At 45.9% G+C, this 23,886-nt stretch overlaps 1 protein-coding gene across 1 annotated transcript in view; it reads left to right on the forward strand.

The window, feature by feature from the left end:
- Nucleotides 1-23,233, forward strand: part of PLOD3 (procollagen-lysine,2-oxoglutarate 5-dioxygenase 3) — a 58,084-nt gene extending 34,851 nt beyond the window's left edge. Inside the window, exons 7-19 of the mRNA XM_032235677.1 lie at nucleotides 1,540-1,637; nucleotides 2,932-3,033; nucleotides 3,496-3,627; nucleotides 6,955-7,076; nucleotides 8,602-8,706; nucleotides 8,798-8,923; nucleotides 10,897-11,038; nucleotides 13,435-13,548; nucleotides 16,760-16,825; nucleotides 16,920-17,024; nucleotides 19,670-19,816; nucleotides 21,012-21,137; nucleotides 22,401-23,233. Coding sequence (XP_032091568.1) covers nucleotides 1,540-1,637; nucleotides 2,932-3,033; nucleotides 3,496-3,627; nucleotides 6,955-7,076; nucleotides 8,602-8,706; nucleotides 8,798-8,923; nucleotides 10,897-11,038; nucleotides 13,435-13,548; nucleotides 16,760-16,825; nucleotides 16,920-17,024; nucleotides 19,670-19,816; nucleotides 21,012-21,137; nucleotides 22,401-22,556 — 1,541 coding nt within the window. The 3' untranslated portion in view covers nucleotides 22,557-23,233. The remainder of the gene's footprint in view (nucleotides 1-1,539; nucleotides 1,638-2,931; nucleotides 3,034-3,495; nucleotides 3,628-6,954; nucleotides 7,077-8,601; nucleotides 8,707-8,797; nucleotides 8,924-10,896; nucleotides 11,039-13,434; nucleotides 13,549-16,759; nucleotides 16,826-16,919; nucleotides 17,025-19,669; nucleotides 19,817-21,011; nucleotides 21,138-22,400) is intronic.
- Nucleotides 23,234-23,886: the final 653 nt, after the last annotated feature.

The following is a 23,886-nucleotide window of genomic DNA, read 5'->3' on the forward strand; positions in this document are numbered from 1 at the left end:
CAGGAGGACTCCCAAATTGCGAACCCTCTCTGAGGGGCGTATAATTTCGCCCCCCAGCCTGAGAGATGGAACAGTTGGACAATCTTTGGGAGGGAACATCAGAAGCCACTTGGTCTTGTCTGGATTGAGTGCCAACTTGTTTGCTCCCACCCAGACTCTAACAGCCTCCAGGCACTGGCACATCACTTCTACTGCTTCACTGAGTTGGCACGGGGCAGACAGATACAGCTGCGTATCGTCTGCATATTGGTGATGTGCATGTGCTTTGACCAAAAGGTTAGCCATCACTGCCACAGAGAATGAGAGTCAATACTTCTGTTGTCTTTGTCTTGCTGTACCATGTAAATTAGAAAAAATTAACGCAATGAATCCATTTCTCTCATCATCATCATTTTATTTAATTGTTATCTATGTTTTCCCCATCTATTTAATTTTTAAACAAATTTATATAACCGCCGAACTCACACCAGGTGACTCTGGGCAGCTTACAACATTAACACTACACAATCTAAAATCCCTAGTGCACATACATAAGATATATACACCCTACATACAACAAACGATAATCAAACTAGCCACTTGTTCAACTCCATACCAACCTGGGTTCTCTGTTTATTTATTAAACAAAGTTACATAGCTGCCCAACTCACGCACAGTGGGCAGCTATGTAATGCATAGCTGTATTACATACTGTATATTTAATAGTATATGTGTGTACTATAATGCAGTAGTATAGTATAGTATAATAATATGAGCTGTGTGTAGCATAATAATGTGAGCCATTCTGGCGTAGTGATTAGAACGCAAATTCTTGTTCATCACGTTGATGTCATTATCTAACCATTTGATGAGCCGTGGTTTAGTGACCATTCAAAGTTTCTTCCTCCCAGAGGGGAGCAACAGAAACAAACCATAAAGTGGGTATGTGGGGTCTCCAACAATGCTTCGACCTCTAAGCACATAGCGCTTATAAGCAGTATCCTGAATAACAGGAATCGGGCTTCCTATAACCTTCTCCACTGTCCTCACCACTCTCTGTATGGACTTTCTATCTGAGGCACTGCTACCACCAAAGCAAACAGTGATGCAGTTGAGGACTATAAGAGCCGTGGTGGCACAGTGGTTAGAGTGCAGTACTGCAGACTATGTCTGCAGCCTGCAATTTGGCAGTTCGAATCACACCAGGCTCAAGGATGACTCAGCCTTCCATCCTTCCGAGGTTAGTGAAATGAGGACCCAGATTGTTGGGGGGGGGGCAAAATGCTGACTCTGTAAACCGCTTAGACAGGGCTGTAAAGCACTGCAAAGCGGTATATAAGTCCGAGTGCTATTGCTATTTGCCCCATATCAGCAACCCTTCAAGGCGGGTTGGACAGAAAGCGAGTGACTGGCCCAAAGGCACCAGCTGGCTTTTGTGTTTAAAGGATGACCAGAAAACACACACACACACACACACACAAAATCTCCTGGTTTCTAGGCCGGCAACTTAACCACGTCACCAAACTGACTCATTTTTATTTTTCCTTCCCGGTTTTGCAGAAGAGGTTGTGCTGAAATTTGAACAGACCCGTGTGCGCGCCCGAAATGTTGCCTACGATACCCTTCCTGTGGTTATCCACGGCAATGGACCCACCAAGGTAACTTGCCCCTTTTACAATTTACATTTGCACAGTGTTTACTCAGACTTTGACGCCATGTTTGGTTGAAATTGTTCGAGGAATTCCAGAGTTATATTGGAACACACAGACACACACACAGCCATTTATATATTACCAGTGAAATTTTAAACAAACAATTTAAAATGAGCGTGTCAATAGTTGTAGGGTAAAATACAAGAATTTACTACATAAATATGTAAGATAGAATCAAATGACATGAAATTATATTTCTGTATCACCCTGCAATCTACCCCAATCAGGCTCGCTTATGCCAATTTCAGTCGGACTATTTTAGTCAGAAATTGTGCTGTATTAAATGTCATTTTCAGATTCTGGCCACACATGACTTATATTGTTATATATATGTATAAAAGCCAAATACCACTCACTCATCACGAAATCTGCAGAACCGTAACGCCTACACACTTGAAATTTGGCACATACAGTATGTTCCTCTTGGTTTCTAGGTGCTCGTTAAGAAAGGGTTTTTTGAAATGACCATCAGATCATTAGTATTTCTTATACAGTAATTAACATGCTCTAATGCTAAAGAGTTAGACATTCTACTCCCCCTTCCCACCCAAAAAGAACTCTGTTCCAACTGCCAGTTGCCTTATATTAATTAACACACTCTGATACTAAGGAGTTAGACATTCTACTCCCTCTCCTCAGCTGAAAAGAACTCTGTTCCAACTGCCAGTTGCCTCACATTCTATTACCTCAGTTCAAATTGGCAGACATTCCACTCCTTCACTCAGGAGTGGCCTAGGGCTCCTTACAGTACTAAACATCGATACCTCACCAAAATGTCTACACCTTCAGCTTATGGAACTGCTTTTGGACTCAAGGTGGTGGGAATGATATTCTCTTATGTGTTTCAATCACTGACCACTAAAGAGCCAACAGATTGTAAACTAAATTCCTCCTGCATAGCCCAATCACATAGTTTTGTCACAAAGCTCGGGTATCCAGCTAGTAATATATAATATATAGTAATATATGAGTCAGATCTTCTTCCTCTTCAGCCCATAGCTAAATGGCTGTGCATACTTGCCTACTTAGGAAGTTGGTATTGAGTTTCCACCTCTTCAAGGAGTGGGAAGCTAAACAAGACTTCTCTTTCTTCTGATAACAATTGTTCTCCAAAGAGCTCAAATTCACTTCCTTCCTTGCTCGCTTGTTAAGAGCCCTAAAGCGGAATCCAGTTTCGGAGGTATCAGTGCAACTGAGCTTCATTCCATCTTTCACTGACTTTTTCCTTCTCTCCATGTAGCTACAGCTGAATTATTTGGGGAATTACATCCCCAATGCTTGGACATACGAGGGGGGCTGCGAAGTGTGCGATGATGACCTCCTGGATCTGTCGGACGTACCAGTGAGTCTCTGGGGATATCCTAGTAGAGCTTGAAAGTAGGGGAGGAATATAACCCAAATGGGTTTTGGTCAGGGGTGGGATTCATTTACCTTCCCTACTGCTTTGCAAATATGAGCATGCACAGCCTTCTGCGCATGTGCTTTTGGCAAAAAAGGGCCTAAATGGGATGCCGTAGAGCCAGGGTGAGTGGGTGGGGCCAACCACGATTTCCGCTACCGGTTCGGGCGATCCGGTCCAAATCGGTAGAATACCACCACTGGTTTTGGTAAGGATCAAAGTCAGAGGTGTCCAACTTTGGCAACTTAAGACTTATGGACTTCGACTCCCAGAATTCTTCCGTCGGCCATGTTGGCTGAGGAATTCTGGGAGTTGAAGTCCACAAGTCTTAAAGTTGCCAAAGTTAGTCACCTCTGGTCTGAGCTTTGAGATATGTATCTACTTTTTTCTGTCCTCCATTGCCAGGAAGAGTCATATCCACGAGTTCTGCTGGGTGTCTTTATTGAAAAGCCCGTACCATTCCTGCCTCAGTTTCTTCAGCGTCTTCTGACTTTGGATTACCCGTATTCTCACCTCAGCCTCTTCATTCACAACCACGTGAGTTGAGCCAATAAACAGCCCACCTTGACCTTAGACCACAACTCCCATCAGCCCCTGGGCAAGTCAGCTGGGGAGGATGAGAGTGGTCATACCACAAATCTAGAGGGCCATTATGTTATGGGGAACATCTGGGATTGCTCAACTTCCTCCTTGTGGTTTCCTTTATTTCAGTAATTTCCTTGCTACCGATTGCTTTTCTGCTATGTGTCGCTGGAATGAGATTCCCCAGCTGACCATGGTGTCTGTTGCAAAGGTTGTAACTCTGGATTCCCCGGGGGGCGGGGGCGAGCGGGAATGAATAGGGAACAGATGTTAGTTTTCCCCTCTCCCAGTTATACAGTTGAAATCTGCGGAGCTCTCCCCCCAAAAATGTTAAAAATGCACAATAACCAAGCTTAGCGTACATATAATGAAGTACAGAAACATATTTCCAAAAGGGACAGGGGGGAAAAATTACCCTTGGCTAATCAAGACTCTCCGCAACAGCATAAAATACAAAACAATTCAAATGAGTGCTATGAAATTTCAAGTAATCAAATATTTCTCGCTAGTAGAAAGGTCCCAGCTGTGTTCTGATCTAGGCTTCCCCAGCAGCACGAAGCTGAGTTCTCATCCTGATAAATCCCCTTTTATTTAAATTACACTGAATTAAATTACGCTGTTCCCATGGCGAGTTGGGGAGACGCCTAATGCAGCCCACTCCCGACCTGAGTTCTTTGCATCGTTGCAGTCGGTAGGGGATGCTGGAGTGACTGTGCAGAGCTGCACGTGGGCAGAGTCAGTGCCTCGGAGTGCAGGAGGTGCGGGATGAGACGGGAAGTGGAGGCTGCGTTCTCGTGGTGGTGGAACAGTGTTCTGTGCGAAAGTCTGCTCACCGGGTGTCTCTGGGAACTATTTTGTTTGTGGATGGTTGCGTGCCACGTTCTGTAGCTAGGTAGTTTGCTAAAGAAGGACTTCTGGTGTTAAAAGGCTGTTCAGCAAGAGGCAACGGGAGTTAAGAAGAAAATCCTCAGTTTCAGGAAATAAGTTGAAATAACATTAAAAATCACTGCTCGGCAGTTGGAAAATGCTGCGCGGCGTTTTCTTGGCACATGCACAGCTGCACAGCTTGCAGGGAACATTGCTCCCAAGTTGACCCTTGTTCCTTAACTGTCACCTTATATGGCAACTCTGTACATGTGCACACTGGGAACAGGCTCCAGCTGTTCTTCTGCCCCACTGATGTCTCACTGCGAAGGCAGCTGATAACTATCAGATGGCTCTGGCCCCCTCTCTGCCTCCAACACAGAGCCCTCATTAGAGCCTTCCCCAGGCTCCAGGACTGGCCCGTGTTCCTCCCCAACCTCGTCACTGTCCGAGTCGGCTGCTAGCTCCACTGGCCGCTGATGGGCCACAGCAGGTCCCAGCTGGCTGGAATACAATGTGGTTAAACAGGAAGAGAGTTGAAAAGGGACTTGTAGGTTTAAGTTACCCTCCTATTATTTCCGTTGCCTTCCTGTCAACCTTGCAAAGTAGTCCTGACAGGAAGCAGACTCAGGAGTATTAACTCTCTTTTAGTATACGGTTACATTCGTGCAAAGTACATCTTTCTTCGCTCACATTTACAATTGAAGAGTAGAAATAGCACTTAGATTCCTATATCACTTCACGTGACCCGACAAAAGCGCGCATGACAAAAGCCCACCGACAAAACTGTGTCGCTAAAACCTCAACATCATCAACGCGCTGACAACAGCGCGGCGACAGAAGGGCGATTTACAACAGCGCAGCGACAGAAGGGTGATTTAAGTTAAGGTAAGGGTTAGGTTTAGGGTTAGGTTTAGGGTTAGGTTTAGGGTTAGGGTTAGGTTTAGGGGTAGGATTAGGGTTAGTGTGATGTTTAGGGTTAGGGTTAGCATTACATTTAGGGTTAGGTTTAGGTTTACAGCGTACTTCTGTCGCTGTGCTGTTGTCGGCGCGATTCAGCGCTCATTCGTCAGAGCGCTTTAGAACTCGCGGTTTTGTCCCCGCGGTTTAGTCGGGCGCGCTTTTGTCGGTTACCCTTTTGTCAGTGAACCATCACTTCACAGTGCTTTACAGTCCTCTCTAAGCAGTTTATAGAGTCGGCATATTGCCCTCAACAGTCTGGGTCCTCGTTTTACACAAGGCTGAGTGAACCTAGAGGTGATGAGAATCGAACTGCTGGCAGTCGGCAGAATTATCCTGCAAAACTGTATTCTAACCACTGCGCCACCAAGGCTCTTCGAAATAAGTGAGGGACGCTTCTAAGATGTCTGCCATGTACTCTTTCTTTTTTCTTTCTTTCGTTCCTTCATTCTTCCTTCCTTCCTTTCTTTCAATTTATTTTCTGTTTACACATAATAAGTGCTTAGTGAACAGTATAGTGTCTAGGTCAATTTGTTTACATAATCATGCTTTTTCAGTTCCTAGTTTCTACCTCTTATTATCCAACCATTGATAAAACAAGTCCCAAGTTCGAAAATATTCTGTGTCTTTTTCTTTTGTTTTCAATGTTTGTCTATCCATTTCTGCACAGCCTAATTTTTTTTTAATTATATCTTTTTCTGCTGTTTCCTTGTTTTTCCAATATTGTGCAAATACAATTCTTACTGCTGTCCAAACATGTAATATTAAATATACATTCCCTTTATCATATTTTTTCTGGTGTTCTGCCAAATTATAATCTATGGTTTATAATCTATATCAGGGGTAGTCAACCTTTTTATACCTACCACCCACTTTTGTATCTCTGTTAGTAGTAAATTTTTCTAACCGCCCACCGGTTCCACAGTAATGGTGATTTATAAAGTAGGGAAGTAACTTTACTTTATAAAATTTATAAAGCAGAGTTACAGCAAACCCCTACCGCCCACCATGAAAGCTGGAACGCCCACTAGTGGGCGGTAGGGACCAGGTTGACTACCACTGATCTATATGCTGCCTAACATTTTTTCGTCCCAATTTTTTCTGCTTTTGGACACGCCCACCACATATGATAGTACGTGCCTGGTATTTGATTACATTTCCAACCTTTGGTGGAATGTCCTGTTTCTTGTGCAGACTCAACTGTCTCTTATCTGACTTATCTTGCCTAGTTTCTCAACTTCAGCAACTTATTTGGACTTCATCTCCCAGAATTCCCCAGCCAGCATACACCTTCAAGTTGCTGAGGTTGCAAATCATTATTGTAGCCTGTGGCTCTTTTCTCTCTCTTGAAATCATTCACAGATGCCATTACACCTCCTTTACTCACACCCCTGAGCTTCCCCTCCATTCTTGGCTGCTCGTGGACATTAATAATAAACCTGTCTGACATTTTTCCAGGAGGTGTACCACGAGCCCCACATCCAAGCCGAATGGGATCAACTTCGCAAGGCCTTTGACACCATCAAACTGATAGGGCCGGAGGAAGATCTGAGCGAGGGGGAAGCCCGAGATATGGCTATGTAAGTAAATAATAGTGTACGTCTGTAGAGATTTTCAATCATCCCGATCACGGTTTTTCCAAAGGTGCTTTTTCAGGTTAGGATTAGGGTTACAACTGGTTCATGTTTATGACTTGAAAAGTGTTCGGAGACTGCAGCTGGTCCAGAATGCGGCCGCGCGAGCGATATTGGGTGTACCGAGGTACACCCACGTTACACCTATCCTCCGCGAGCTGCACTGGCTACCAATTGGTCTCCGGTCGCAATTCAAGGTGTTGGTTATTACCTTTAAAGCCCTACATGGCTTAGGGCTAGCGTATCTGCGAGACCGCCTACTGCCACATACCTCCCAGCGGCTGGTGAGATCACACAGATTGGGCCTCCTTCAGATGCTGTCAGCCAGACAATGTCGGCTGGCGGCTCCCTGGAGGAGAGCCTTCTCTGTGGCTGCTCCGACCCTTTGGAATGAGCTACCCCCAGAGATCCGGACCCTACCCACTCTCATGGCCTTCAGGAAAGCTGTTAAGACCTGGCTATTCCGGCAGGCCTGGGACTGTTGACCTCACTGTTGAGGTCCAGCCCCAATCAGAACGAATGCATGTGTTGTGCTTTTAAATCTGTCTTTTTTTTTTTTACAATTTCTTTCTTCCCCTTCTTTTTGTAAGCCGCCCGGAGTCCTTCGGGATTGGGCAGCATATAAATCCTATTAATAAATAAATAAATGACGCTTGCAATGTTCCGGGGTTGCAATGTAATCAACTTCTGCGATCTTTCCGACAAGCAAAGTCAATGGGGAAGCCAAGTTCACTTTAACAACCGTGTCCCTAATTTAACAACTGCAGTGATTCACTTAACAACAGGGGCAAGGAAGCAGTACAAGGTCTCCTGTATTTGATTGGCGGAGAGAAATGGGCAGCAAACCTCGATGTTTTAATCCAGCATGTCTTAACTGTGACCCTTTTGTTAAGTCTACCCCGTTAGGGGACTTGAGTTCTGCAGCAGGAGTTAGTAACAAATAAGCCGCTGAATAGTCACTCACAGCCACCGAAGGTAAAACAAAGAATAGCTTTACTTGTGTAACAAAAATAGGATAAATAGTCTCCAAACAGACTATAAGCAGTCTTGAAGTATATACACAGTCTGTTTTTCAATACGTTGAAGTTACAGTTGCTCAACTCACAATTCACCATGTAGACAGGTAACTACTATACAGACTAGCCACCATCCAATACACGGTCTTCTCTCCAATACTAAGGACATACAGTAACAGTCAGGAACAATCAGGAACAATCAGGAGCATCAGGGAGAACTCTCTACTAGTTCCCACTTCCTTATATGGCTACTCAAAGCAATAGCATCCAATTACCTCTCTCTTACATTTAAAGTAACAGATACATTTGGGTTACATCCCTAACACCTTTTAAGATGGGTGAATTTCAAATCCTATGGCTGGCTGGGGAATTCTGGGAGCTGTAGTCCACCCGTCTTACAGCTGGCAAGTTTGAGGAACACAGTTCTAATCCGTCTTTCGTCTTTTGCATCCCAGGGATCTGTGCCGGCAGGATCCCACCTGTGACTATTACTTCAGCCTCGATGCTGACGTGGTGGTGACAAATCCCGAAATCCTGCAGATACTTATGCAGGAGAACAAGTAAGCAGTATTTCCACACCTCCCCGAGCTTTCAGCCCAGCTGCAGGCCGTATCACTCCTGATTTCTCTATTCCTCCTCTGCACCATCCAGGTATGTGATTGCTCCCATGGTCTCTCGCTACGGCAAGCTTTGGTCCAACTTTTGGGGTGCCCTGAGCCCCGATGACTATTATGCCCGCTCAGAGGACTACGTGGAATTGGTGCAAGGCAAGAGAATGTAAGTGGGAACTTGAAGCAGATGGATGGTTGTGTTGTAGCCCGCCAGCAGCCGGCAGAGCTGGCAGCAGATTCGGACAGTAAGGAGGTTGGGGAGGAAGATGGGCCAGTCCTGGAGTCTGGGGAAGGCTCTGATGAGGGATCTGTGTCGGAGGCAGAGATGGAGCCAGGGCCATATGCCAGTTATCAGCTGCCTTCAGAGCCAGACATCAGTGGGGCAGAGGAACAGCTGGAGCCTGTTCCCAGTGTGCGCATGCACAGAATTGCCAGACAAAGAGAACAGCTAAAGAACAGGGGTCGACTTGGGAGTAAGGCCAAAGGTGGACGATGAATGGCCCCTCCCAGAGGAAATAAAAGAGGAGCAAACGGGGAGTGGAGTTTGCAGGAGACAATTAGTTCACTTAATTGGTCTGTGACTCTCCGAGACTCCTTGCCAAGTTTTAAAGATCTCGGCATGGCAGCTCTCCAAGCCAGAGAAAGTCTGTGACTGTAAATCCTCCCTTGAAAGACTTTGCTGGATATGAATGAGCAGAATTCACAGTCAATTAATAAATGGGGTTTTTGTCGGGATAAGGAGTTTGCTTCATGCTCTCGGGAAGCCTCGGTCAGAACAGGTTGAGCAGGAAGGTGGCTTTTGCAGAGCTGAGGACTTCTACAAGTCAACCACACATGTCAGCCTTCCCATGTAGACCAGACAAGAAATATGACCAGATGACCGAATGTTGCTTCATTGTGAGGCTAATTATTAGAATTAGTACAAATCTTCCAGGATCTCACTCTATGGTATGGCTAGTTAGCAAAATCCTACAGGTCTGAAAGTACAAATCTCCCGCTGTCTCCTTTACATACCAATAAACTAGAGAGGGTTCCTTCCAAGCCTCTTGTTCTACCTGCTATCTAGGTGAGGGCTATGCCGTCTCTTATCTGACCCATTCCTCTTTGCTCCATCTCTTCCACGTATCCTTACAAGATGTTATGCTAAAGCAGAATTCTGGAGCTTGAGAAGAATAGCAACAGCACTTAGACTTATATACCACTTCACAGTGCTTTACAGCCCTCTCTAAGTGGTTTACAGAATCAGCATATTGTATGTATGTAGCATGTGTTTCTCTGTATTATCTATGTGTTTGGGTAGACATACACTTTCTCTTGAGAGCAGGCAACAGAATTTCATTTTTAATGTGGTCCAGTGTGCTCACAGTAATAAAATAAAATTATCTATTATCTATCATCTTATGTTATCTCATCTCATTATCTTGCCATCTTAACTAATTCCATCAAATCTTCTCTTCTCTTCTTATCTAGTATCTTATCTCATTCCATCAAATCCTCATCTCATCTCATTTTATCATCTCATCTCATTCCATTAAATCCTCCTCTTCTCTTCTCTTCTCTTCTTATCTATTATCTTATCTCATTCCATCGAATCCTCTTCTCTTCTCATCTATCATATCATTTTATCTCATTCTATCAAATCATCTTCTCTTCTATCATCTTATCTCATTCCATCAAATCCTCTTCTCTTCTTATCTATCAAAATCTCATTCCATCATATCCTCTTCTCTTCTCATATCATCTATCATCTTATCTCATTCCATCAAATCCTCTTCTCTTCTCTTCTTATCTATCAAAATCTCATTCCATCATATCCTCTTCTCTTCTCATATCATCTATCATCTTATCATTTTATCTCATTCTATCAAATCGTCTTCTCTTCTATCATCTTCTCTCATGCCATCAAATCCTCTTCTCATCTTTTTAATTTTCTTGGGAGGCAACAGAAGGAGATGGCTTCCACCCATCTCCCTTCCTCCGGTCTTCCAAGAAGCCATGGAATTTTGGACTGAATACTCCTTAGCATAATCCAAACCAGGAAAAGCTTTATTTTTTTTTTCTTTAATTTTCTGATCTCCATACCTGCCGCCTTGTTTATGGTACTGCAGATTCTCATGGTGCTTTCCCCCCCTATTGCAGTGGAGTCTGGAACGTGCCCTATATCTCTCAGGCCTACCTGTTGAAAGGGGAGATCTTAAGGCAGGAGTTGCCCCAACGCAATATTTTCACCCTGGAGGACATGGATCCGGATATGGCCTTTTGTAAAAGTGTGCGGGAGAAGGTGAGAGTTGTTGCTTTCTTACAATCTGTTCAGTCAAAAGAACAAAGTTCTTAAAAAATTGTTTATAGAATTTTATATTGATAATTAGCCGATAACCTGGTCTTGCCTGGGTATTTATTTATAGGAGGGAAATGTCCAGACCAAACATAATTTCTAATATTGGATTTTCCCCCTTACCAGAGGGACCCCCCTTGTGGAGTACTGCGAAGCCATTACCATGGCAACTCCACTGCACTTGACAGTAGAAGCTATTTTACGGCAGTACAATAGAAGCCATTTTAAGGCACAACAGGCTATATCTTAACAGAACACACATGCCAAGGGGCTTTAGGGGTGTCTTACCCGCCCCCCTGTCCCCACAGTATTTGTCTCCAGAGAGTAAGTCATCTGTGTACCAAGTTTGGTTGAAATTGCTTGAGGCGTTCCAGAGTTGTGCTGGAACACGCACGTGCGCGTGCACACACACAAACACACACTTAAATATATATAAATAGATAGATATAAGTGTATTGCAGAAGTCGTAGGTTGAGAACCAATGTTTTAGCAAACGTTCAAAGTTAGGAGGACGCTGAATGCGGTAGTTCTCAACTTACAACCATTTATTGAGCGAAGTTACAACAGCGCTGAAAAAAGTGACATATTTTTTCACACTTAACGACCCTTGCACACAATCAAAATTTGAATGCTGGGCAACTGGTTCATATTGACGATGGTTGCAGTGTCCCAGGGTCATTTGATCCTTCTTTGTGACCTTCTGACAAGCAATGGAGGAAGCCAGATTCACTTAACCACCGTGTGACTAACTTAACAACTGTAGTGGTTCACTTAACCACCGTGGCGAGAAAGACCGTAAAATGGAGCAAAACTCGCTTAACGTGTGTGTTGCTTAGCCTTTTGGGCTCAACTGTGGTCGTAAGTCCAGGACTACCTGTAGTTTTGACAGGTCTCCAAACTTCAGGAAACAATCTGGACATTTGACACAAGCTTCAACAATGGTTGCAATGTGCCATGATCATGTGGTCACCATTTGTGTCCTGCCCTGCTGACTTCGCACGAAGTCATTGGGGAAGCCAGTGGAGAAGGTCACCCGTCTCCCTGGTCAATTGCTTGCAATCCTGCCTCTTTTTCTTCCAAGGAGCCTGGCACCTGCAGCACCTCCCTCCTCACCTGGCAGCATCCTCCCCTGGTCCTGCCACACTTGCGCTTCGCTGCAGCAAACACTTACCTGTCTACTGGCCTGTTTGTGAGCCTCTCTGGGATATGCAACTTCCTGCTGGCTTCCCCATTGTCTTGTTGAGAGCCAGCAATAAGTTGCCAATAGGTCTTTGCTTAACCATCCACGATCCTTGCTTAACAATGACAAGAACGACTGATGGGATTGCCGTCACTAAGAGATGTGGTCATGTGACGTGATGCCTCACTTTATGACTGCATTGCTTAGCAGTGAAATCTCTGCTCCCAATTACGTTGTTAAAACAAGAACTATCTGTAGTTTGGGTAGTTTTATAAGGAATTTTCCTTTACTTTCCCCCAGATCCTGTTTCGACGTATTCTGAAGGAGTAGAAATTTCCTCCAGACCAAAATACACTTTGAAGCGATGTTTGTTAACCTTGATAACTTTCGAGAATTTCTTTGTGGACTTCAACTCCCATAATTCCTCAGCCAGCCTTGAAGTCCAGACTTCTCAAAGTTATCAAAGTTAAGAAAATCTCGTGAATCTTGTTCTAAAACTCTACAGAACAAGCATAGGACATATGTGAAATATCTGTGTATATTTATATTATTTTTATTTATAGTTATAGTTATATTATTTGTATTTGTATGATTCATATTCATATTCATATTATTTATATTTATATTATTTGTATTTATATTTATATTTACATTTACATTTACATTTACATAATTTATATTTATAATTATATTATTTAACATTTTTGGGTAATCCCTGGCTTGTGGGCTCTTGGGATCCCAAAATGATGCAAATTTCGCTTACATTTGGCCCTTCCTATCCTTTACAAGAAGGACATGGTGGTTCAGTGGCTAAGATGCTGAGCTTGTCGATCAGAAAGGTTGGCATTTCAGCAGTTCGAATCCCTAGCGCCATGTAATGGAGTGAGCTCCTGTTACTTGTCCCAGCTTCTGCCAACCTTGAAGTTCGATAGCCTGTAAAAAATGCAAGTAGAAAAAGTAGGGACCACTTTTGTTGGGAAGGTAACAAGTGTTCCATGCGCCTTCGGCATTTAGTCATGCTGGCTACATCACCCCGGAGACGTCTTCAGATAGTGCTGGCTCTTCGGCTTTGAAACAGAGATGAGCACTGCTGCCTAGAATCAGGAACGACTAGCACATATGTGCGAGGGGACCTTTACCTTTATCTTTTTATCCTTTTCAGGGCATCTTTCTCCATATTAGTAACCGGGACGATTTTGGACGCCTCCTTTCCACCACTCGATACAACATCTCCCGCCTACATCCTGAGCTCTGGCAGATTTCTGAAAATCCTTTGGTGAGTGTGCCTAGTTGCACAGGATGGGATCCTTTTCTCTCAATCGCATACATTCACCCCTGCGCCTTAGATCCCGGAGTGTGCTGCCCCATTCCCTCACCCATACATCACCCGTACAGTGTGGTTTATGGAGTTTTATTGGTATTCACCCAGCTTTGGAACTGTTCCCAATGAAGCCAACCATTAGCAAGCCCAGATTAATCCCTTGGACAATGGCCAATTAGTCCATCAAACAAATAGCAAGTTGCTCAAATAAGTAAGTCCCATAAACTGAGAGTCTATCCACATTAGTTCATGTGTTATAGAAGTTCAGAGTCTCAAAACTCTCAAGCACTAAACATGAGCAAACCAGTAGTGGGTTCCGGATCCCATCGCAACCTGTACACTGCAACGGGGCCGGGCGTGCCCATCGGGCACGGTCGCTGCACACACATACGCACACCACTACCCAGTGACATTCAGCTGCTCGGCGGAGGTCACGCAGGGGTCGCACGCTGTGCGCACATGCACAATTGGCCCTTTTCAGTCAAAAAGCAGTAAGGAATGCGGGCGGGCGGTTGGGCCCAACGAGCCACTGTTCCGGTATGGTGGCCACTGCTCCCAGTTACGACCAGTACTCCCGTACCAGGACGTACCGTCCCAAACCCACCACTGGAGCAAATGCACGGCCACGACCCACACACGTCATTCCCAGCAATGCCTCCCTCAGCCTGCCATGCTAAATACCGTATTTTTCGGACTATAGGATGCACCGGAGTATAAGACGCACCAAAATTTTGAAGAGATAAATTTTTTTAAAAAGGTTTTGCACTCTGCAGGCCTCCCAAATCCTCTGCACACCTTGTTTTTTTGTGAAAAACAGGGTATGCAGAGAGTGTGAGAAGCCTGCAAAGTGCTCCTGGGGACTGGGGTGGCGGCGGGGAAGGGCAAAAAACTAGCTGTTTTTCACAAAACCAGGCCTGTTTTTTGCTAAAAACAGGGCACCTATAGGCTTTAGGAGGCTTGTAGAGTGCTCCTGGGGGCTGGGGGGGGGCAGAAATGAGCATAAAACACCTCATGTTTGCCCTTCCCAGCCCCCAGGAGCACTTTGCAGGCCTCCCAAACCTCCGCATGTCCATTTTTGTGAAGGGGTGGGGTTTCGAGAGGCCAAAAATGCTGTATTCAGGGTACCCAGACACACCCAGATTTTCACCCTCTTTTTGGGGGGGGAGGGGTAAAGGTGCATCTTATACTCCGAAAAATACGGTAGCTTTCCAGTGGAGGGTTAGGGCCTTCTCCCAAGCTATCTGGCAGACCTCCATTTCTCTGCCCTGCGTGCTCTGAGGTCTACCAGGGCAGTGAACTCCTCCCCCTCTTCTTCACTGGCCTGCAAGCTGTGCCCAGCTGAAGCCTATCATTCTCTTTCTGCTGGCCGTTCAGAGTCAGTAACTAACTCCATTCCTGATTTGCCAAGAATGAGCTCATTCTCCCCTGAGGAAGAGTCGGAGTTGGAGTCCAAGGGAGACATCATAGGGAGGATTTTTCTGGAGATGTGAGAAATTTTTGCTGATGGAACTACCCTTGCAATTTCCATGGCATGTTGGGAAATCCAGGTGTACTCCCAGAGTAGCTATCTCTTGAGCTTCCCACAATGTCCAACACTGTCAGGGAATTCTGGGAATTGTAGTTTCAGGGTTTCAAAAAGTGTTTGAGGAAGTACCCACTTGAGTACCCCAAGGCTCTGTTTTATGCCTTTACTCTTCAACATCTTCATCAATGACTTGGACGAGGGGATAGATGGGGAACTCATCAAATTTGCAGATGACACCAAGCTGGCAGGAATAGCCAACTCTCCACAAGACCGGCTTAAGACACAGAAGGATCTTGACAAACTTGAACATTGGGCACTATCTAACAAAATGAAATTCAATGGTGAAAAAAGTAAGGTTCTACATTTAGGCAAGAAAAGCAAAATGCACAGGTACAGTATAGGTGGTACTTCGCTCAATAGTAGTAACTGTGAGAGGGATCTTGGAGTCCTAGTGGACAACCATTTAAATGTGAGCCAGCTGTGTGCAGCAGCTGCCAAAAAAGCCAACACAGTTCTAGGCTACATAAACAGAGGGATAGAATCAAGATCACGTGAAGTGTTAATACACTTTATAATTCCTTGATAAGGCCACACTTGGAATACTGCATTCAGTTTTGGTCACCACGATGTAAAAAAGATGTTCAGGCTAGGAAGAGTGCAGAGAAGAGCAACAAAGATAATTAGGGGACTGGAGGCTAAAACATATGAAGAACGGTTGCAGGAACTGGGTATGTCTAGTTTAATGAAAAGGAGGACTAGGGGAGACATGATAGCAGTGTTCCAATATCTCAGGGGCTGCCATAAAGAAGAGGGAGTCAAGCTATTCTTCAAAGCCTCTGAGGGCAGGACAAGAAGCAATGGGTGGAAACTAATCAAGGAGAGAAGAAATTTAGAACTAAGGAGAAATTTCTTGACAGCTAAAACAATTAATCAGTGGAACAACTTGCCTCCAGAAGTTGTGAATGCTCCAGCACTGGAAGTTTTTAAAGAGGATGTTGGAAAACCATTTGTCTGAAGTGATGTAGGGTTTCCTGCCTAAGCAGGGGGTTGGACTATAAGACCTACAAGATCACTTCCAATTCTGTTATTCTATTCTGTTCTATTCCTATTATATTCCTATTCCTATTCTATTTCTGTTCTGTTCTATTTCATTCTGCCCTTTCCTATTCTACTCTGTTTTATTCTATTCTATTTCTATTCCTATTTTTATTCCTATTCCTATTCTATTCTATTCCTATTCTATTCTATTCCTGTTTTGTTCTGTTTGTTCTATTCCATTCCATTCTGCCCTTTCCTATTCTATTCTGTTCTGTTCTGTTCTATTCCTATTCCATTCAATTCCATTCTTCCCTTCCCTATTCTATTCTATTCCATTCCATTCCTCCCTTTCCTTCCCTTCCCTTTCCTATTCTATTTTATTCTATTCCATTCCATTCCATTCTTCCCTTTCCTTTCCTATTCCATTCCATTCTTCCCTATTCTATTCTATGGCGGAAATATGATGGCAAGTTTTAGAAATGAAACGTTTCCTCCAGGCCTGGATTGCCTTGACATGCCTTAGATTAGGAGAGGCACTTCTTGAATATTCCTGATAACTCTACATGACTCTGTTTTCAGTTTATTCCTTTTCTTCCTGGACAGGACTGGCAGGAGAAATATATCCATGAGAACTACTCGCGCGTTCTTGAGGGAGAATTTTTTGAACAGGTGACTGTCTCCCTTTTCCCTGGTCCTCTCGAGTTGTTGACTTCTTTGCTCTCTCAAACTTCCTGGGCTCACTGTTCCTTCTTCCCGTTGGCAGCCTTGCCCTGATGTTTACTGGTTTCCAGTGTTCACCGATCAGATGTGCGACGATCTGGTGGAAGAGGCGGAACACTTCGGCCAGTGGTCTGGAGGGAAACATGAGGTGAGACCACCCTAACCTTTTTCCTCCGCCAAGATGATCGTTCAGGTTGCTTCATTTGGAAGAGAGTTGAGGCAGAGGTGAAATCAACTTACTTTCGCTACCGGTTCGCAAATATGAATGAACCGGTAGCAAGTGTGCAGAATGTCAAAAATGGGACACGATGATGTTCGACAGGGGTGAGTTCCTGTACTGGTTAGTATTGGTTCGCTTTACACTATGTGTTGCTTGCGCATGCGCAGTTGACTGTAAATAGTTCTGCGCAGGCGCAGAAACATGCCAGCAATGGTAGTAGAGACCGGAAAACCAGTCCAGGGGCGTGGCCGGCCTGGCCCGCTGCCGGTTCTATGACCCAGGCCAAATCACCATTACCGGTTCGGCTGAACCGGGCCAAACCCGGATCAATCCACCTCTGACGTCCAATCGTTTGGGCGGAGCCTCCCGACGCCACTGCTACCAGTTCGTCCAAACTGGATAGAACTGGCTGAATAGCACCACTGGTTTGAGGAGAGTTGGGAAGAGAGTCAAAGAAGACTCGTAGAATCACGAGGGACCCTGCAACAAAAACAATTGGAACTCTGGATGTTAAAAGAAGGCCTAATTGAGGAGTAGAACAGTTCACAGAAAGGTCAAAAGAAATCAAGATGGTGACTACTTTTTTAATGTGTGTTGGATATAAAACAAGAGTTGTGCTTCATACACACAGTCATGGCCACGATTGTTTTTGGCCCTTTTCATCCTATGGGCCAGATGTATAAAATGGAGCATGATAATATGAGGAAGGAGGAACACTAGATTTAAGGTGCCTCCAAGCCCACCTCTTATCCACCCCCCACAATATGAAGATTGGAAGAAGAATCAGAAGAGATGAAAGGACAGACTCCATAATTCATGGAATTTCTTGCTTACAAGACAGGGAGACCATACTTAACCTGGAGGACTGTAATGTGTGAGGCACACAAATGAAAAAGAAGCCATTGGTGTCCCGGTTTGAAGGTGGATCATTTGTAGGAAACAGGCTTGGTCCAGTTCCTGAATAATCTTCCATTTCCTAGATGTTACATTCCTGTCAATAGCAATAGCAGTTAGACTTATATACCGCTTCATAGGGCTTTCAGCCGCTATTAAGCGGTTCACAGAGTCAGCATATTGCCCCCAACAACAATCCGGATCCTCATTTTACCCACCTCGGAAGGATGGAAGGCTGAGTCAACCCTGAGCCGGTGAGATTTGAACAGCCGAACTGCAGAACTGCAGACAGCTGTAGTAGCCTGCAGTGCTGCATTTAACCACTGCGCCACCTCGGCTCTGTCAACCTTTGAGTTAGTCCAGACTAGGAAATCAAACCAAATTCATGAATAGTAATATTATTGTCAATCATCTCATTGGCACAAGCAACAAAAGAAACTGGTGGGACATTATTTTATCAAGTGTATCTTTACTGATAATTCCCACAGAAGAAGTGAAGCCAGTTCTGATGTTTTCCTGTGCAAAGTAGTTAAAATCCCCTTTTCTTCCTTGAGCCATCCACTCTTCATTGTCTACCAATCAATTGAAGTCAACTTTTGACCTGGGGCATCGGGACATTGCCAGATGATCGTCGGCTCTTGCTTTTCACAATTCCCTCCCTTGAATTCCAAATCTACCCACCCTCCTCCCTGTTTCTGTTGTCTGCTTGTGAGGGTGTGTGTGTGTAGCGAGTCAAGCATGGTGATTACTTTTATTGTAAGGTAAAAATAACCAAATCTTCCAAGTTTGAAAGCGCTTCCTCCTCTCCTGACTTTATGTTCCAGAGAACTAGGGAGGGTCAGCACTGAGATACTTTCTCCATGGCCATTCCTACTCTGGATTCAGATCTCCTTTATCTCAGGTGTTCCCAAACTCCATTCCGTAGTACGGCACCAGCCCATATCATGCCAGAACCTGGACTGTACAAATAATGTGCGGAATGCAGGCAGCATACAATACCACGCCTCTTCTGGTCTGCTCTCCATGGAGCCAGTCCAGGGGTGGGTTCTGGAGTCTTTTACTGCCGGTTCGCTCAGGAACGTGCTTTGGGCAGAATGCACAGAAGCAAAAAACAGATAGAATCAGTTCGGGGGTGTGGATGGCCGAGTTACTACCTACTCAGCCGAACCCGGCCGAACTGGTAGGAACCCACCTCTGAACCAACTAGTCCCTGTTGGCCAAAAAGTTGGGGGCCGCTGCCTTATCTGACCACCAACTAGTCCAGGGGTGTCAAAATCAATTTCATTGAGAGCTGCATCAGGACTGTGGTTGACCTCAGGGGGAGGGAAGAGTGGGGCGTGGTCGACTGGATGGGTGTGGCCAGCTTGACACCACTCACTAGGCATGGGTGACTGGGTGGATGTGACCAACTGGCTGGGTGTGGCCAGCTTGACGCCACTTCCCAAACTGCTGGCATGTTTCCTCTTTGAATTGGGTAGATCGGGTTGAAGCAATACAGGCCGGTCCCTTACATTTTCTAGGATGGCCCCGTGGACCGGATCTGACCACATCGCGGGCCAGATCTGGGCCGCGCGCCTTGCATTTGACACCTCTGGCCTAGGCTACGGCTCTCCCTTCTGTCTCTCAAGCTTATTTTCAGATCCTAGCACAATTCCTCAAATTCTGCACCTCCCTTCTAGGACACTCGGCTGGTTGGCGGCTACGAGAACGTCCCCACCGTTGACATTCACATGAACCAAATCGGCTTTGAGAAGGAATGGCTGCAGTTCTTGCAGGACTACATTGCACCGGTCACAGAAAAGTTCTATCCAGGCTACCACACCAAGGTAACAACACCATGTCTGAAGGTTACTGGGGGCCGAGTGTAGGTACAGGAAGCAGAAGATCCTACAGGATGTCTTTTGCCATTGCTACAAATTAATTGGGGCTGCAACAGTTGCTTCCCCCGCCCCACCCACATTTGTCATGTGACTGTGTCACTTAATAACGCTGCTTCCGGCGGTTCCAGGTGTTGCCATTAAGTGAGGATTACTAGGGTGGTTGAGGATCTTATGTAACTGCCACTTTTGACTTCCTGCTGGCTTCCCCATTGACTTTGCTTAGGAGAAGCCAGCAGGAAACATCAGACATTGAAATCACAGGATGACTACAAAGCTGGAACTCCGAGAACTGGTTGTAAGTTCCTCTCATTCTAGGTTATTGCCAGGAGTGGGCTGCTGGGAGTTTTCAGGGGTTTGGGAGAACCTCTGGCTAAGATTCTGTGCAGTTCAGACAACTCCCAAATCCCACTCCCGCCTTTTTTCAAGGTCAGCCTGGTGCTGTCATCTACTCTTACACTTAGATTTTTGAGAGCTGACACTAGCAAGAACACAACTTGGGTGTGTTGTACCTGGAGTGAATATGATTGCCTTATTTTAGGCAGGTGTTGTTGTGGCTTGTTGGCCGCCGGCCCCTCCAGCAGCCAAATCAGGAGGCAGCGGCATGCGAGTTAGGGTCAACATCAGGGCAACCTGCGAGCTCCAAGGGAGAAGAGGGAATGGAGCTGGCAGAGAGAGAGAGAGACAGAAGTGGAGCCTGGGCCACCCGTCAGCCCTCAGATGGCGAGTCAACAGCCCCCAGGCCTGGAGGTGGCTGATGAAGAAGAGGAACAGCTGGTTCCAGTGCTTGATATACGGATGCACAGAAGGCAGAGGAGAGCAGTGGAAATCCATGGGCTGATCCTTGGGACGGAAGAGCCACTGCTGCTAGAGAAGACCCACCCTAGCTCTGGGGATAAAAGGCAGGGGGCGGAGATGAATAGGTGTGGCATACAACTATTCATCTCCTGGACGGCCGGACTAGTTAGCCTGCAATGAAAGAGAAACTTTTGGCCGAGGCTGCTGGCCAATAAAGGGATCCTTGAGTTAACTTCAGAGGTTTTGTCGTGGTTGGGAAGCTGGGTCAGAACAGGTGTGTACACAATGTGCCGTTCTCCACCCTGCCTTCACCCAGAAGGCGCTAACTCCAATCTCCTGTTTTCAGGCTCGCGCAATCATGAACTTCATGGTCCGATACCGTCCGGACGAGCAGCCTTCTCTTCGCCCCCATCACGATTCTTCCACTTTCACCATCAATGTTGCTCTTAACCACAAAGGGATAGATTACAAGGTGAGTAAGCCTGTGTGAAGTGCTGGAGCAACCTTTGCACGGCTTGGTCTTGGAGGCTTTGGGGTCGTAAAGAGAATGAGGAAAGGGACTTAGGGTTTCAAGGGTGAATTGATTTGAACTTGGCTGCATTGCGCGAACCAAATGTATGCTTTGGGATCCAATCTGGGTCGATCGCGGGATAAAAGTTTCCGTCTTCTGAGCTTTTGGACTCGTGCTGGAGCCCATCTTCAGGGAGCTTCTCACTCGCAGTGTGTGTGCTTTGGGCTGTTGTGTGTGCCCAAATGGTGCTGATTGTGTGTGGCTTTGGGGTGGATTGGGGTGTTGATGGCTGGCTATCAAGTCGTTGGCTGTTGTTTGCTTGTGTTGCCAAGACTCCCTAAGTACCTGCAAAGCTAATGGTAAATCAGCCCTCTGTGTTGATTGATGAGGTTTCCCAGGCTTCAGTCCCTTCCCTGACTGTTTTTGTGCCTGCTCGTCCAACAATCTGGGTAGCTGCAAAAATTGAATGCACGTCCTTGTTCATTGTGGTGTGGATTGCAGATTGCATCCTGCAATATTATCCTGGGACACGTATATCCGTCTTCATTCATACGTTTATATTTGCCTGATGGATGCATAATGGGCCATGTGGTCAGTGTTGACTCTTAACAACTACAGAGTTAGATCTTCTCCAGGATGGTCACTCTCCAACCTGATCTTTCAGGTCTTCCAATGGTGCACCCAAGGCCATGGCATCCATCTATCTTGCTGCTGGTTACCTTCTTCTCTTTCCTTCCATTTTTCCCAAGGATGATAGATATCTCAAGAAGGCCTAATCTTTGCATAATGCCTATAAACCAGGGGTGTCAAACTCAAGGCCCTGGGGCCGGATCTAGCTCATGGGGTGCTTAGATCTGGCTCACCCTGGAGACAGTGAAGAACTGCCCTGCGGTGCCTCTGCCAGCAAAAATGGAGGCTATCGCAGCTGAAAACAGAGCTCGCGAGGGCTGTGTGTGGCTCTCCCAGGCTTTGTTTTTGCTGGCAAAGGGTTGCAGGAGGCCATCGCAGCCAGAAACGGAGCTCGGGAGCCCATTTTCGCTGGCAGAGTGCTTGGGCCACCAAAGGCGCCCCCAACACAAATGACGTTGAGCTGGCCACGGCCACCCGAGGTCAAACACCACCCTGATGCGGCCTTCAGTGAAATTGGGTTTGATACCCCTGCTGTAAATGTATGATCATTTGGTCTCTTGTCTCTCTAAACCATTTCTCTTTGCCCCCCTCCAGGGAGGCGGCTGCCGATTTCTCCGCTACAATTGCAAAGTGGAATCTCCCCGCAAGGGCTGGAGCCTGATCCACCCAGGACGTCTCACCCACTACCACGAAGGCCTGCCCACCACTTGGGGCACTCGCTACATCATGGTTTCCTTTGTGGACCCCTAACGCTGGCATCCCCTGGCTCCTCCTCCCCTCCGGCCCATGGATCGTTGAGGGCACCATGGTGGCCAGCACACGAGGAGAGGTGCCGAAAAGCGGGGATGGACACACTCTCTCTTTCTCTCTCTCCCTCCCTCTCTCTCTCTCTCTCTCTCCAGCTTCATTGCCACTAAGTGCCTTCAAAAGCAGAGACAGCGACAACTGGTTTCCAGGTGCAAATGGACTCATCTTACTGCTCCGCCTTCCTCGTTGTGCACCATTAGCATCAAGAGCCACTGTTGCCCTTCTTTTCCCTCGTCTCCCGTTGTCCCAAGATTGGAGAAACACAGAGGTCATTCCACTCTTCGGCCAGTCGTTACTTGATCCGGATCTGCTCCGAGCCCTGTCTTTGCGGTTCAGCCCCTAAAGAATTCTTACCACCACCACCCCCTCAAAAGAGGATGAGCATTTTTGGGCAGTCTCTCCACAGAATGAATTGGAGGTGGTTGTTTGGTTGCTACACTGCATCTGACTCTTGGCGACCTCATGGACCATAGCATGCCATGACCCACCCTCCTGGAGTTTATCCAAATTCTTGTTCATTGCGTTGATGACATCATCTAACCTTTTGATGAGGGGGACCAATCAAAATGATTTCCTCCCAGAGGGGAGCAACAAATCATAAAGTGGGTATGTGGGGTCTCTAACAATGCTTCGAGCTCTAAGAACATAGCTCTTATAAGCAGTGTCCTGAATAATAGGAATCGGGTTTCCTATAATCTTCTCTGCTGTCCTCACCACTCTCTGTATGGACTTTCTATCTGAGGCCCTGCTGTCAACAAACCAAACAGTGATGCAGTTGAGGACTATAAGAGCCATGGCGACACAGTAGTTAGAATGCAGTACTGCAGGCTACTTCTGCTGACTGCCGGCTGCCTGCAATCTGGCAGTTCAAATCTCACCAGGCTCAAGATTGACTCAGCCTTCCATCCTTCCAAAGTGGGTAAGATGAGGACCCAACATTGTTGGGGGCAATGTGCTGACTCTGTAAACTGCTTAGAGAGGGATAGAAAGCACTGTGAAGCGGTATATAAGTCTGTGCTATTTCTATTTCATCCTCTGTCTTTCCCAACATCAAAGCCTTTTTAACAGAGTCCTTTCTTCTTGTTTGGCGGCCAAAGTATTTGAACTTCAGAGTAACAGAGTTGGAAGGGACTATGGAGGTCTTCTAGTCCAACCCTCTGCTCAAGCAGGAAACCCTACGCCATTTCAGACAAAATGATTGTCCAATCCCTTGTTAAAAAGACAAGAGCTATAGCTTCTGGCTTTCCAACGAAAGTCAGGGTTGATCTCCTTC

This window comes from Thamnophis elegans, chromosome Z (genome assembly GCF_009769535.1).
Source record: "Thamnophis elegans isolate rThaEle1 chromosome Z, rThaEle1.pri, whole genome shotgun sequence".
NCBI classification, from domain to species: Eukaryota; Metazoa; Chordata; class Lepidosauria; order Squamata; family Colubridae; genus Thamnophis; species Thamnophis elegans.